Source organism: Mya arenaria, chromosome 5, assembly GCF_026914265.1.
Source record: "Mya arenaria isolate MELC-2E11 chromosome 5, ASM2691426v1".
NCBI classification, from domain to species: Eukaryota; Metazoa; Mollusca; class Bivalvia; order Myida; family Myidae; genus Mya; species Mya arenaria.
The window spans coordinates 54,544,699-54,559,166 of NC_069126.1; the positions used below are offsets into that span (position 1 = coordinate 54,544,699).

General features: G+C 32.8%; 2 protein-coding genes across 2 annotated transcripts in view; both read right to left on the reverse strand.

Moving 5' to 3' along the window:
• Positions 1-14,468, reverse strand: part of LOC128235799 (hemicentin-1-like) — an 89,576-nt gene that overhangs the window by 43,490 nt on the left and 31,618 nt on the right. The window contains exons 3-4 of the mRNA XM_052950594.1: positions 6,777-7,112; positions 5,144-5,434 (exon numbers count right to left, since the gene is read on the reverse strand). Coding sequence (XP_052806554.1) covers positions 5,144-5,434; positions 6,777-7,112 — 627 coding nt within the window. The remainder of the gene's footprint in view (positions 1-5,143; positions 5,435-6,776; positions 7,113-14,468) is intronic.
• Positions 1,390-4,062, reverse strand: LOC128236051 (uncharacterized). Its single transcript, XM_052950872.1, has 6 exons — positions 3,674-4,062; positions 3,296-3,499; positions 2,699-2,902; positions 2,108-2,249; positions 1,708-1,889; positions 1,390-1,557 (listed from the first exon to the last, which is right to left on the reverse strand). The coding sequence occupies exons 2-5, from the start codon at positions 3,470-3,472 to the stop codon at positions 1,804-1,806; spliced, it is 609 nt and encodes a 202-aa protein (XP_052806832.1). The 5' UTR covers positions 3,473-3,499; positions 3,674-4,062; the 3' UTR covers positions 1,390-1,557; positions 1,708-1,803.

A 14,468-nucleotide genomic window follows, 5' to 3' on the forward strand; every position in this document is an offset into this window, starting at 1 on the left:
AGGACGCCGGGGTCCGTGCTGAAACCTCGAGGGAACCGATGTTTCGAACGACCAATTTTTCAGTCTGTAATGAAATATCTTTCAGTGTGTTTTAAGTTTGAAGTCGTCAAACCGACTGTTACTACAACACCGATTATGTGTTTTGTTGTGGAAATACCTCATATGTTCAAAGGCTGTCGTATACTAAATTAAAAAAAAAAAAAAAGTTATAAATGAATAAATAGTTATCTTTATATTTACAAAAAGCACACTTTCTAAACAAGCAACTTTTAAATATGCCAAAACATATTATGATATTAGTCAGATTTAACTTTCGCAAAATCAAGGATTAATGATTGGCGCATCTTGTCTGTCTGAATATGTGTGCATAAACGATGTAACATATATACCGTTACCAATTGTCTTTATCAAAAAATACAATAAAAATAAACCAACAACAACACGCGAAAATATGTCCACTAATTTAGTAATGTCAGACGCTTGACACTGCCCGCAAGTACTTTCGCACGTGAGTTGCCAAGTATGCCTGACACTCACGGCTTAGACCAGCAGCTGGTACCTCTCGCGGTCAACATCGCAGTACATTACTACCACGGATTACACAGCAGCTTGTCTCGTCGCTTTTCTTCTAAGAAATGACCCCAGGCGACCCAGAGCTGAAACGGAAATGCTGGTAGGACCTTAGTTCTTTCAGTGCACGAAAATGTTGACTAAAACTGTATCCGTTCCCGCTATTCGAACCTCGAGGTTCCATCACATGTCATGTAAAGGACAGCCTCATTTGTCCTTGAAGAAGATGCGAAAACGTTTTGTGAAAATGATTAATAACAATTTCTCACCACATACACAATATAATTTTGATATTTTAGTTCAGTCATTTCATTAAAATAAACAACTTAAATTAGTTTGTTCTTGAATGATACATCTTTTCAACTAACCTAGGTCACTCAAGGTTACACAGTCCGTTCGCTTATAAAGCACATTGATTCGCCCGAACCCAGCGATATATGCACCTGGCATGACCTGCAACCTGCATCAAATAGTGTATCTCGTTAAGGCCAATGATGGTCCTCCAGCAGAAGTATGCTAGCACGTAGCGGTTTTTGTTTGGTCCTGAAAATTAATAAGTTTAAGAAACAAACGATTTAAAACCATAATCAAAATATGTTAATATACGTAGTTTGTAAATGAATATTTACCCCGGCCCCGACCACCTTGTTGTTTGATTGCGTTTATGGTTTTAAATTTGGTTTATTACTGGTTTCCATTATATCAACTAATGGGCGTCACTCGGCGTTCTTGCATCTTTCTCGTTGACTGTCACTAAAATCACATAACGCTATATAAATGCATCTTCGATCTGTATAAAAATATTTACCGCTGCAATTGTCCACATGAAGAGTAGTCACTCGTTTCCCGTGCACAAACTCTGTCAGAGGGTAATCCAAGAGCAAGATTACAGCATCTGGCCCATGTATGCCGCCTCCATCCTGCACTTTTAGAAATTTGTACTTAATCGGAAGGGCGTTGCCCCGAAACCCGAAACAATGAACTTTTCTGTAAATAAATTAACATATTGTTAAATAGTCAAAATCTGTTTTCGGAAATTTACTATTAAGACGTAAGATATTGTTAAAGGACTTATTTTGGCGCAAAGGTCGGAGTTTGAAAAGTATTCCTGTTAAATGAAAGCATTTGACGTATTACCTAGGAGTGACAAAGTACATAGGTCCAATCTGGCGACTGGGGTGTGGCAGGCACAAGTTCTGAGCAAAATTGAACGCGTTATGTACATGCTGAAAGTTAGTTGAGCATGGCTGGACAGGCTCTGTTGGACGGCCCGTGGCCTTCAATTCGTCCATAGCAGCAGTTGCGCAGTCTTTGTACACCTAATTTGAATACACAGACATGTTTGAAATACTTAGCTCAGTCAATACAAATATAAAACAAATATCGTCTTATTACAGCGACTGTTTTCATTGAAAATGCATCGAAGTACATTAGAAGAGCAAACATAAATAATGTACTCGAACGAAGTTCTTATTTCAATATATTTTTACTGAATTATAAACTTATCATAATAAAAACATAATCACAAATAAAGTACCTTGTTCTCTATTCTTGTGACATTGATGTATCTCTCGAGATCTGACGCAGTAGCCATCTCTCGTCGTCTGTCGTGGCATCAGCAACCCCTTTCCGTACCAACTCGCACGTTTCAAACACACATCCTCTTGGGGAGTGGCGATCTGTTAAATAATGAAATAATTAAAAAAAAAACATGGTTAATACTTAGGTTGTTGATGTTTCAATTAACACGGAGCTAGAATCGGATACATTTATCTGGAATAAAATAATAAAACCGTCGTCGAAGTTTTAAAGATGCTTGCGTGTATCGCTTTACATGGTCATTGTAAAAAAACAACTTTTTTTAAATATTGCCCTGAAAGCATGTATTTCTATTTTACAAGGACTAATTTATTTTACACATGTACCGAAATATAACTGTACATGTACATTGAATAGGCTAACCTTTTAGAAACGTGCTTCACCAGTTATTTGGAGATAAGATATATACCGCAGCACTCCTTTCAGAGTCTATGACATTGCACAATGTTTGGACAAAACTTATGTAAAAGAACTGATGGAATGAACATTTGAATAACTTATGCAGCATAAAATGCATAGTACTACCTACCTTGATGTTTGGACAAAAGCTCATGCCACATGCAGAACGTCCTATGTGTAATACATCTTCTTGTGGCTGCTTCAATGTACGACTTCTCATATAATTTATGCATTTTTTTGTCTTTGTGGTGGAGCTGTGGAGGAAAACATGGGGGTCCTTGGCTCTCACTCTGTGTGCTGCAGTCATTGGCAGTCCTTCCCCAACAGCAATATTCTTAAAAAATGATAGTACAACATTTGTTTGAAAAGTTAAAGCAAGTATGGGTCGCCGGTCTTGGTTTTCATGGCAATGGAGAACATTTCAATTCTCGTTTACATGTTTAAGAGTTTTTTTGGTGGGTTGAGCCGGTGTCATTCACAGACATGAAAGTTTTCTTGCATACAACATTACCTTCAAACTTATAGCCGTTCCGAGATATGTTTATTTACATTTTCTGATGCCGCTGGATTGTCATCATTTTCATCATCAGACGTTAGTGTAATGAAAGAGAGTATTTCTATTGGTTGGTTAAGCATTAGGTTTGCCAATAATATACAAACTAAAACAATGTATTGCAACGTTATATTTAAATAACTTATGCAGCATAAAATGCATAGTACTACCTACCTTGATGTTTGGACAAAAGCTCATGCCACATGCAGAACGTCCTATATGTAATACATCTTCTTGTGGCTGCTTCAATGTACGACTTCTCATATAATTTATGCATTTTTTTGTCTTTGTGGTGGAGCTGTGGAGGAAAACATGGGCGTCCTTGGCTCTCACTCTGTGTGCTGCAGTCATTGGCAGTCCTTCCCCAACAGCAATATTCTTAAAAAATGATACAACATTTGTTTGAAAAGTTAAAGCAAGTATGGGTCGCCGGTCTTGGTTTTCATGGCAATGGATAACATTTCAATTCTCGTTTACATGTTTAAGAGTTTTTTTGGTGAGTTGAGCCGGTGTCATTCACAGACATGAAAGTTTTCTTGCATACAACATTACCTTCAAACTTATAGACGTTCCGAGATATGTTTATTTACATTTTCTGATGCCGCTGGATTGTCATCATTTTCATCATCAGACGTTAGTGTAATGAAAGAGAGTATTTCTATTGGTTGGTTAAGCATTAGGTTTGCCAATAATATACAAACTAAAACAATGTATTGCAACGTTATATATTGCGAATCAAAAAACAAGATCCACACTTACATCTACTGCAAAATAATCAATTATTTATTTTAATAGTGTCCATATTTACAATAATAATGATGAGTTTTGTTTCCAAAAACGCATAATTTATCATTTTAAATTTAATATTAAACAGTAGTCATTTAGCGTCAATAAATAGTTAAGGATACCTCTGTGTAGTTCGATTTCTTGTGAATGTCTTGATACTGTTGAATTGTATCCAAAGAATTCGTCATAGAATCTCTGTATACGCTGAAAAAATAGAATCTAAAAATGTATTAAAAACTGTGTGCGTTTTCCGGAATCGATCCGGGTACGCAAAATTACAAGTACGGGGCTTATCTAATTTCCAATGCACAAAAGTATTAATGTTATCGATAAGCGCACAAACACTATCGTACGGAGTTTACCGGACGCGTTTTATTGCCAAAATATTGGTATTCTGTCCATACACGATAATAATTCTACATAGTTACATTTATCATGATTAAACAGTTTTGATACATAAATATATACTTCAATATAAACCATAAGCTTACCTTTCTGCAGTATTATTTCGAGTAAGCGACTTCTATTTTCAATTGCAAAAATTGAAAAGAAATGGAGAAAAAAATCAATTTCAAGTATATTCCATGAATGGAATTATACTTGCTTCTAAATCGTCCGTCTTTCAACCTTCTGATACATCGGAAAATCAAATATTATGCAGTTTTGGCATAAAACATGACTTTTTTGAAACCGTTCCTTTCGTTTAATTTAGGTATTTACTTTCGCATTTATTCGGGAGTTTTCGCCCAATTCAGTCAATATCTCGGAAATGCGAAGGTTTGCTTTCTCAGACAGGCGGTCATTTATAGTAATAAAAATGTGTAAAACGGTATTCTGATGTATAAAGCTTTTTATCAACGTAATGTTTCGGTTGATAGATATGTTCACAGACATACCTAAGCGCAAAATACAAACCAACGCATGCTAATTAGATCTGTTATTGATATAAGATAACATAGGAAGGAGAGAGAAGTCTAAATATACAAATGTATAAACTATTCTAATCAGGGACAAATTAATGGTACTATAGAATAGAGTTACGAAAGCGGATTGTACCTCCGTAAATATGCATATCGTTTATTCTAATGTTAGTTAGGTTAACCATTACCAGGCTAAAGTGTAAATAATTGAAGGCGTCAGGGCTTCATATTAAGTCAGCTTGGCCATATATGTCCAGTTAAAAGTTAAAGTTAACTCATAAGTAACTCTACAGTCACGTAATTCAGTTATACTTACACATGATATTGACGTCCATTGTAGCCTGTTGCAACGGTCCCGCCTCATGCGTGGCAGTACACGTGCATGTGTTGTCTTGGTTACGCCGCGCTGTGAACTGTACAGAACGACTGACTGAACTGCCGTTTATGTTAGGGTTTGACTCGGTGCCATTGTAACAGCTCCACGCAAGGCTGGCAAGCGGATTTCCTCCAGTACTTCTACATGTCAGCCGTTCGGTGCTATTTTCTATCATCTGGTAGTCCGTTAGTGTGTTGAAGTTGTCAATCACTGGCGGATTAGGTGGAGGATCTTTAATAAAATAGCAAGTTGTCAGTTATATCATATTGGATATAAAACCTTGCAAATATACTGACTTTAGCCGTGTACAATTTCCAGTCGTTAATTGTACTAAGTGCATTAAAAACGCAAAGTTTTACCTCATTATAATATTGAAATGATTTTTTGAATTATTTTAGGATTTTTTTTTTATTATCAAACCCCTAAACACAACAGATGTATATTAGATTTCTTGATTATACTTGATTTTGCCTGAATTTGAATCAATTATGTCATATATTTGCAAATAACTGACGTTTGTCGTGTACAATGTTCAGCCGTTTATAGTGCTCAGTGCACTTAAAAACGTAAAGTTTTACCTGATTATGATGTTTAAATGTTTTTTTAATTAGGTTAGAAAAAAGAAATATTGTTATCAGAACCCTACACACAACATAGGTATATATACATAATTATGATGTTTATCCATGATTTTCCCCGAATTTGAATTATCTATGTCAGCTACTAAGGGCAAACTAGAAATACAACTGCATCACAGCATTCAAAGGAACAGTGCTAATACACATGTGTTTACTTATTTAGATTACGATATTAAAAAAGAACTAAAATACCTTGCAAACATCTCATTTTGAAAACCAGTCTTGTCAGACGATACATAACGTCATTTTAAAAAACTTGGCAGAATATCGATGAATTGTAAATTGCATTGTTAATTAAATTAAAATAGGAAGGAAAAAAAAGATCGTGATGAAACTTAAATTTGCCTTTTTTTACGATTTTGCTTGTCTTGAAGGTTGTAATTTTGAAGGGATATTGCAATGCTATTAGTCACTGCACATGATGTTATAATTGTATTAATATAATTTAAATAAATATGATAAAAATAATCACAGCCTTAACATATCATTTCTTTTTCATATTTTATTCTCTATATCATAATGTTAATAGTTGTGTTTATAAATCAACTGATTATGCTGATCGTCTTTGATTTTCATATCGAAATATAACCATTACAGAATGTGATTGGGGTCCGAAATAAAGGCATCTTTAAACGGAGGGAGCAATTTGAAGTTATGAAGTTGAAACGTCAAGTTGGGTGACAATGCAAATATTAAAATAAGATGTTGCTCACAGATCATAATTATTTTCTTTGATTTTTTAAAAATGGTTTTATATACAACATTTGTTCATGTACTATACACAAAACACTGAATATTGACCAAGTTGAAACGATCATCAACGTATATGTATTATGTAATACGTGTTTAAAGTAGGTTCATGCCAGTCAATAAGACTGTGTACAATTTCAAAATACTTTTTTTTTCTATAGTTAATTATTCAATAAAAAGCTTACATCTTACGTCTAGAAGCTTCGTTCCTGACAGTTTCCACTGAGAGTTGATATTACTTGCCGCGCAGCAAATCCAGAGATTATTATCAAAACTGGATGCCGTGAATAACAGTGAACTTTCCACCTGTATAAGACCATTGCTTTCAGACGGTGAACTGGATATGGAATTTATAATCTTGACGCCATTCCTAGTACAGCTGCTACTAGAGGTTTTATACCACTCCACCGTTGGTTGTGGAATACCCTCTGATGTACGACACGTGAATTGCTTTGGTGAGCCCGTGATGACAGTGGCATTTGCAGCTGTCGGTGATGTAAAAACTACTTCTGATATTGACACTGAAATTGAATATAATTATTTTATTAAACTATTAACCGCAATGTTTTGTTGATAGTAAAACGTAAAAGTATTCACTCGTAGATGTTCGTATGTACATTACCAGCAATTAATGACAAAAAGCATGAAATGAAGAATCTCGGGTAAGTAAAAGGGAGAAGATTACCTCTATATTTTTTATATTTGTATTTGGATACGCCTGTAAATTTCGATTTATTTTTTGGCTCAGGTAGATTTATCTTTAAGTAGATATACAACTGATTAAATTCACTCGTATCACACAAGAACATAAATTTGAAACCTTTTAATAACTTATTAGACATCTTGTGTATGTTTCATTTTTTTTGTGATTTGCAAAGATATTTAAAGTTGAAAGTATACAAACTCAGTTAATAAAATATGCCATTTTGGTTGAAGATATTACACACATCGAGTATATGCTGATACCTTCATTAATGTCAGAATGAATTACCGATGTTATTACATACTGGTTTAAACTCAAAAGTGTGACGTAATTATTAGTAGATTGTATCCTCAGTCGTTGCTTCCTTTTGTTTTGGGAAATATCAAACTGATTTGCGAGTATTGCTGATGATTTAATTTGCTTCTTTGTTCAAATTAGATAGCAGAAATATGAATAACTTCTTTTAAACAGCATTTAAACGGCGTTTCAGTTTTATTAAAAATGTCATTGATTGGTTTCGTCATTTTGCTTGACGCTTATTAAAAAGCATATTATTATGGAATAGTCAAATGTTTATAAACAGGCATGACATTATCTTCATGAAAAAGGGCCAGCGAGTTTAAGTAGTGTTGTTAGTTTTAAGACTTATATTGCATTTAGCTTATTCAGTCGAGATATGTTAGGTTACAATATTATGATTATTTGGAGATCAGAAACCTAGAAATAATTCAGTTAATGAACCGGTTATTAACAGGTGAAATCACTTAAAGATGTGTTCGAAGAAGCTCCTCCTTGGGTATATAAGTGGAAATTGTGATTCGTAAGGCTTAATGGATACTCGGATGGAGTAGGATTGAGTCAGTTGTGTGTAGAATGGTTGTCAACATGGTTACGAATAAGCTAATTCCTTCGAATCTCCTCTTAATCATTGCGATAATGTAGGAGCTCTATAACGTAACTAGTTACTGGAGCAAATACCTGAGATGTTAGGGCGGGTATCAAGATATGCAGAAAGTTATAATATAAAAGTAGAAAGTTAAAGTAGAGTTAGCTAAGATGACCCCCATATAGTTTAGCAAGTTATGTGTAATTCTTTTGACCGAGGCATAAGACTCAATGTGTTAGGGAGAAAGGTAAAATGAGATAGAGATATAAATTTAGCTAATTCATATATCATCAGTTTCGTTATCGATCATTTGAAAGAACACCGTTGGTTTGAAATGGTTTAAACTCATTGAGTTGGTGTGGAGTTGTGAACGAAAAAATCATTTTTATTTATGTTGATGGTTTTAGAAGTTGTTTTTTTCCAAATAATATCATTTGAGTAATCGTTTCAATAACCTAAGTACAAGAAAGTCGAGACGAATATTTAAGTGTTTTAGTAGTTTAATTGTACAATTAATATCAAAATATTAAAATTAAAGTGTGACCGTTACATGTGTTCGGGATGCCGTCGGAATTGTGTTAGTATTTAGAAGAGAAATTTGTTACATTATTATATGATGATTCGTCTGTAAAAGCAAACACTGAATTGAATAACTTTGGGTTTTACCCTGCTTGGATCGCACAATAAGCAGGTGATTATTCTTCACTGGCGTGGTTACCTTTTTACAAAGAGTGATAAGTAAGTTTAATTTGAATCAATGCAATGCACACCAATCGTGGATATGTTCATTATCCGTTTGGACTCTCACGTCAAACAGGATTGAAAGGACACTGAACAGTATTCCAGCGACCTGGGTTCCATCCCCGGCTTTGGAAGCTTAGAGTTTAGTGCCATTGTCTGCAAATATATTTCAATACGTGTCTACGCAGTTTCTTAAAGATTAATTAAAATTACTAATATCAGTTTTTAAACGTGTCAATGCTTTATGAGACAGTTTTATTTTATTAAACAATATAAAATATAGCCATAAGCCATTAAAGTCACACCGATTTCATTTTCAATCATCAGTAGATATGATAACAATGATTGAAAATGAATGAAAATCATTTTCAGCAGTACGTAATTCGAACAAAAATAAAATTACAGGTTGACAAGCAAAGCCAACGGTGTGGATTGTATAGCCTCCTGTGCTAGAACAGAATCAGCAAAAAAAAATTTGTTAAAATTGTGATTTAAATTCAGGATGACCTTGACATATATTAAGTATTCCGATATAACTATCTGCCCAGAAATTATGTTTTCACACCTGGTCCTCTGACTTGGAGGTTCGTGTGTTTTTCCAAAGCCTTTTAATACTGTTCATATCATCAGGTGGTGACCAAATGAATGCAAATAAAGTTGCATACGACAATCATGTTGTGATTTCATAAGTTAGTGCAATGACAAGGTTTAGATTGTTTTTGAAAGTGTTCTGATGTGAAAGAAATATTGCTATTTTCGTTATCATATATTGTCATATATACAATGTAGTGGTTTATGTCCTACAAGAAAGCATTTGTTCTTCAAATGTATATAAGATGTGACTCCTAACAACGATATACTCATTACTATGAAATAGCTTTTAAGTGAAGTATTTTAAGAATGTCAGAACATCTCGTTAGGATAGATAGAAGTGTTCAATTTTACTAGTAAATTACGAACACAGTACGAAAATGCATTAAATGCAAAGTCTTCATACAGATCACATATGTCAACGACAATATCACTCGTGTCAAGACCGCGGTAATATTGAGAAACTATTAAGAAAAATGTTCTAAACATTGTCATTCATTGGAAATAGGAAATGTACTGCGTTATTGCTTAATATTATTTCATTTGAAAAAAATCACTATTCTCCAAAATATAATTTATATAAATACAGAATCATAGGGATAGATTATATGCTAGTCATGTTTTTTGTTATAAATTGAGCATACTGTACTGCAATAATTATGTTTTAAAGCGCTATATATATATATATATATATATATATATATATATATATATATATATATATATATATATATATATATATATATATATATTAAAAAGTACTATAATAAGAAAGTTCATATTGAATTAACATCCACGATATACTGACAAATTGACGACCAAAACGTATAAAATTGATAATATAAGATAAAAACAAATCAACGATAGTTTTGTATGATAACATAATTATGATTCAAGCGGTGAGTTTATCAAAATATATGGTTTCATTTAAAATAACTTTTTTACATTACGATGAAATAAACAACTATCCACTACTTGCATATCACATTATATCTATTTTTTATTTATTTATTTGATGTACAACGGATAGCCATGATCGTCGTAATTGAATAAATGTTAGGCATTGTTTTTAGGTCAACCGTGTCAAACTGCAATCATTTTTGGTTAAATAGGTTACAACTTAAATTGGCAATTCAATAAATGCAACTTTTATTTTGTAAAACGCTACTTTAGAAACATTCTTGGTTCAGCATGACGGATATGCTATTTTAAAGTTAAAGTTATTTAAAGTTTCCAAACAGATTTGATAAGTGTGCACGTCAATACTCATGCCTCATCATTAGTGTGTGGTAAGTTTAAATTATTGGTCATTTACTTATATCAAATGAATGAGCTCTTGTTTAGCATATATTGTTTCAGAGAGAAAACCAAGCTGGGTAAGCATTCATTTGGCATTAACTTATGGTATAATTAAAGTTAGCCTAGGAGGAAACGTGCGACTGCTGTGGGGTACATTTCCCATGACCACCGGAACGGCAGCACAGTGCTTTAACCAACTGTCATAACCGGCAGGCTGGTTCTTACCAACAAACTACAGTTTGACTAGGGGACTTGAAATATGATCACTGTTGCACCCTTTCAAAACAGCAACTATTAAAGACAATGATTACACAATATTTGGCACAATCAATTTGTCAGCATATGGTGCTTAAGAATAAATTTACTTAGATCTCAAACCCTAATACCTTCTTCTTAAAATTTAATATATGATAGCTTATTGTATACGTTATAGTATGACTTCCCTCATGCTTAGAATTTGCATTAAAGAAGAGACATGCCCATGTTAAAAGGGTAAACACTGAATATTTTCCTGTTTGATGTCAATGGATCACTGTTTTTAAATCAAAACCAATATTATATTATATCAATATTTTGCGATACATAACATTTATAAGTGACACATAATACAATAAGATGAAAAAAAGATTGATGTGGCACAGGCATTAGCAAATTATGCTGTCCTTCCCGAACGTTGTACAAAAGTTTAAATGCCAGTAAAATCAAAGACAATTGACACTAATATCAACGCAATGAAAATAATTGAAAATGCGATTTTTAAAAAGAATCGAGAAACACAAGCATAAGAAAAGCAGAATATACAAATAAATAACAACTGAAGTGTAATAAAAATAATTAAAAACTCAATTTGTCTAATTCACTGAGCTCGGTACGTTAAACATACGTATATTATGGTAAATCAGGTTTTTTATGTAAAATTTTATTTAACTCTTTAATCGAATCTCCATGGCCATTTTTGGTGAAAGACATGGGATACATGTTTTCAATTATACAAACAAAATATTACATGACAGACATAAGCCTGAAATACTTAAATACAAAAACAACAAAATAAAAAAAAACAAAGGAATTTGACATAGCCAATTAAAAGTTAAAGATCGGTCGGGGTATAAATTCAATGTACTAAGAGATACTGGAAGCATTCTTTTTAGCCCTGCTTTCATGTCGCTTACTATGGGTTTACTAGGCAATGCATATTGAAACGATTATTCCGAGGGGAGGAAGAAGCAATAAAGCTGATGACGCTGGAGGGAGATAATTCGGCAAATGTAACACTTTTATAGACTCCTGCCATTTCGGATTTGAAGAAGTGATCTCGTGTCCATTTCAGATTTCTTTATCAACATGTACAAGCTGTAATTAAGGTATTCACGTATAGGCGGCTACACGCCTGTATGTTGTGCATAATATGTATGTATTATTTGGTTTAAATAACGTTCCCATTTTTGTCTGGGTCATTTAAATAATAGAAAACAAATTACAAGATAAACAAATTTGTTTGACTTCTTTAATGAATTATATAAAAACATTGTACAACGATATCATAACACTTTTAAACAAAAAGTATGGTTGTCAATTAAACAGTATGCTAGCTTTAAAGATTGAGGCAAACCATTGGAATTTACAGCGGTCTTAAAAAGGTGTATTTTAAGCTGCAATCTCACTAATTGATCGTTTTAACTACCGGTACTCTTTTATTGTCGGTCTATAAATAGACTATTTTTTGCAGAAATATCTAGACCCAATTTTAAGTAATATAAAACTGCTGAAAAACGATCCTCTGTAGGTCCTCTGACTTGGAGGTTCGTGTGTTTTTCCAAAGCCTTTTAATACTGTTCATATCATCAGGTGGTGACCGAATGAATGCAAATAAAGTTGCATACGACAATCATGTTGTGATTTCATAAGTTAGTGCAATGACAAGGTTTAGATTGTTTTTGAAAGTGTTCTGATGTGAAAGAAATATTGCTATTTTCGTTATCATATATTGTCATATATACAATGTAGTGGTTTATGTCCTACAAGAAAGCATTTGTTCTTCAAATGTATATAAGATGTGACTCCTAACAACGATATACTCATTACTATGAAATAGCTTTTAAGTGAAGTATTTTAAGAATGTCAGAACATCTCGTTAGGATAGATAGAAGTGTTCAATTTTACTAGTAAATTACGAACACAGTACGAAAATGCATTAAATGCAAAGTCTTCATACAGATCACATATGTCAACGACAATATCACTCGTGTCAAGACCGCGGTAATATTGAGAAACTATTAAGAAAAATGTTCTAAACATTGTCATTCATTGGAAATAGGAAATGTACTGCGTTATTGCTTAATATTATTTCATTTGAAAAAAAATCACTATTCTCCAAAATATAATTTATATAAATACAGAATCATAGGGATAGATTATATGCTAGTCATGTTTTTTGTTATAAATTGAGCATACTGTACTGCAATAATTTTGTTTTAAAGCGCTATATATATATATATATATATATATATATATATATATATATATATATATATATATATATATATATATATATATATATATATATATTAAAAAGTACTATAATAAGAAAGTTCATATTGAATTAACATCCACGATATACTGACAAATTGACGACCAAAACGTATAAAATTGATAATATAAGATAAAAACAAATCAACGATAGTTTTGTATGATAACATAATTATGATACAAGCGGTGAGTTTATCAAAATATATGGTTTCATTAAAAATAACTTTTTTACATTACGATGAAATAAACAACTATCCACTACTTGCATATCACATTATATCTATTTTTTATTTATTTATTTGATGTACAACGGATAGCCATGATCGTCGTAATTGAATAAATGTTAGGCATTGTTTTTAGGTCAACCGTGTCAAACTGCAATCATTTTTGGTTAAATAGGTTACAACTTAAATTGGCAATTCAATAAATGCAACTTTTATTTTGTAAAACGCTACTTTAGAAACATTCTTGGTTCAGCATGACGGATATGCTATTTTAAAGTTAAAGTTATTTAAAGTTTCCAAACAGATTTGATAAGTGTGCACGTCAATACTCATGCCTCATCATTAGTGTGTGGTAAGTTTAAATTATTGGTCATTTACTTATATCAAATGAATGAGCTCTTGTTGAGCATATATTGTTTCAGAGAGAAAACCAAGCTGGGTAAGCATTCATTTGGCATTAACTTATGGTATAATTAAAGTTAGCCTAGGAGGAAACGTGCGACTGCTGTGGGGTACATTTCTCATGACCACCGGAACGGCAGCACAGTGCTTTAACCAACTGTCATAACCGGCAGGCTGGTTCTTACCAACAAACTACAGTTTGACTAGGGGACTTGAAATATGATCACTGTTGCACCCTTTCAAAACAGCAACTATTAAAGACAATGATTACACAATATTTGGCACAATCAATTTGTCAGCATATGGTGCTTAAGAATAAATTTACTTAGATCTCAAACCCTAATACCTTCTTCTTAAAATTTAATATATGATAGCTTATTGTATACGTTATAGTATGACTTCCCTCATGCTTAGAATTTGCATTAAAGAAGAGACATGCCCATGTTAAAAGGGTAAACACTGAATATTTTCCTGTTTGATGTCAATGGATCACTGTTTTTAA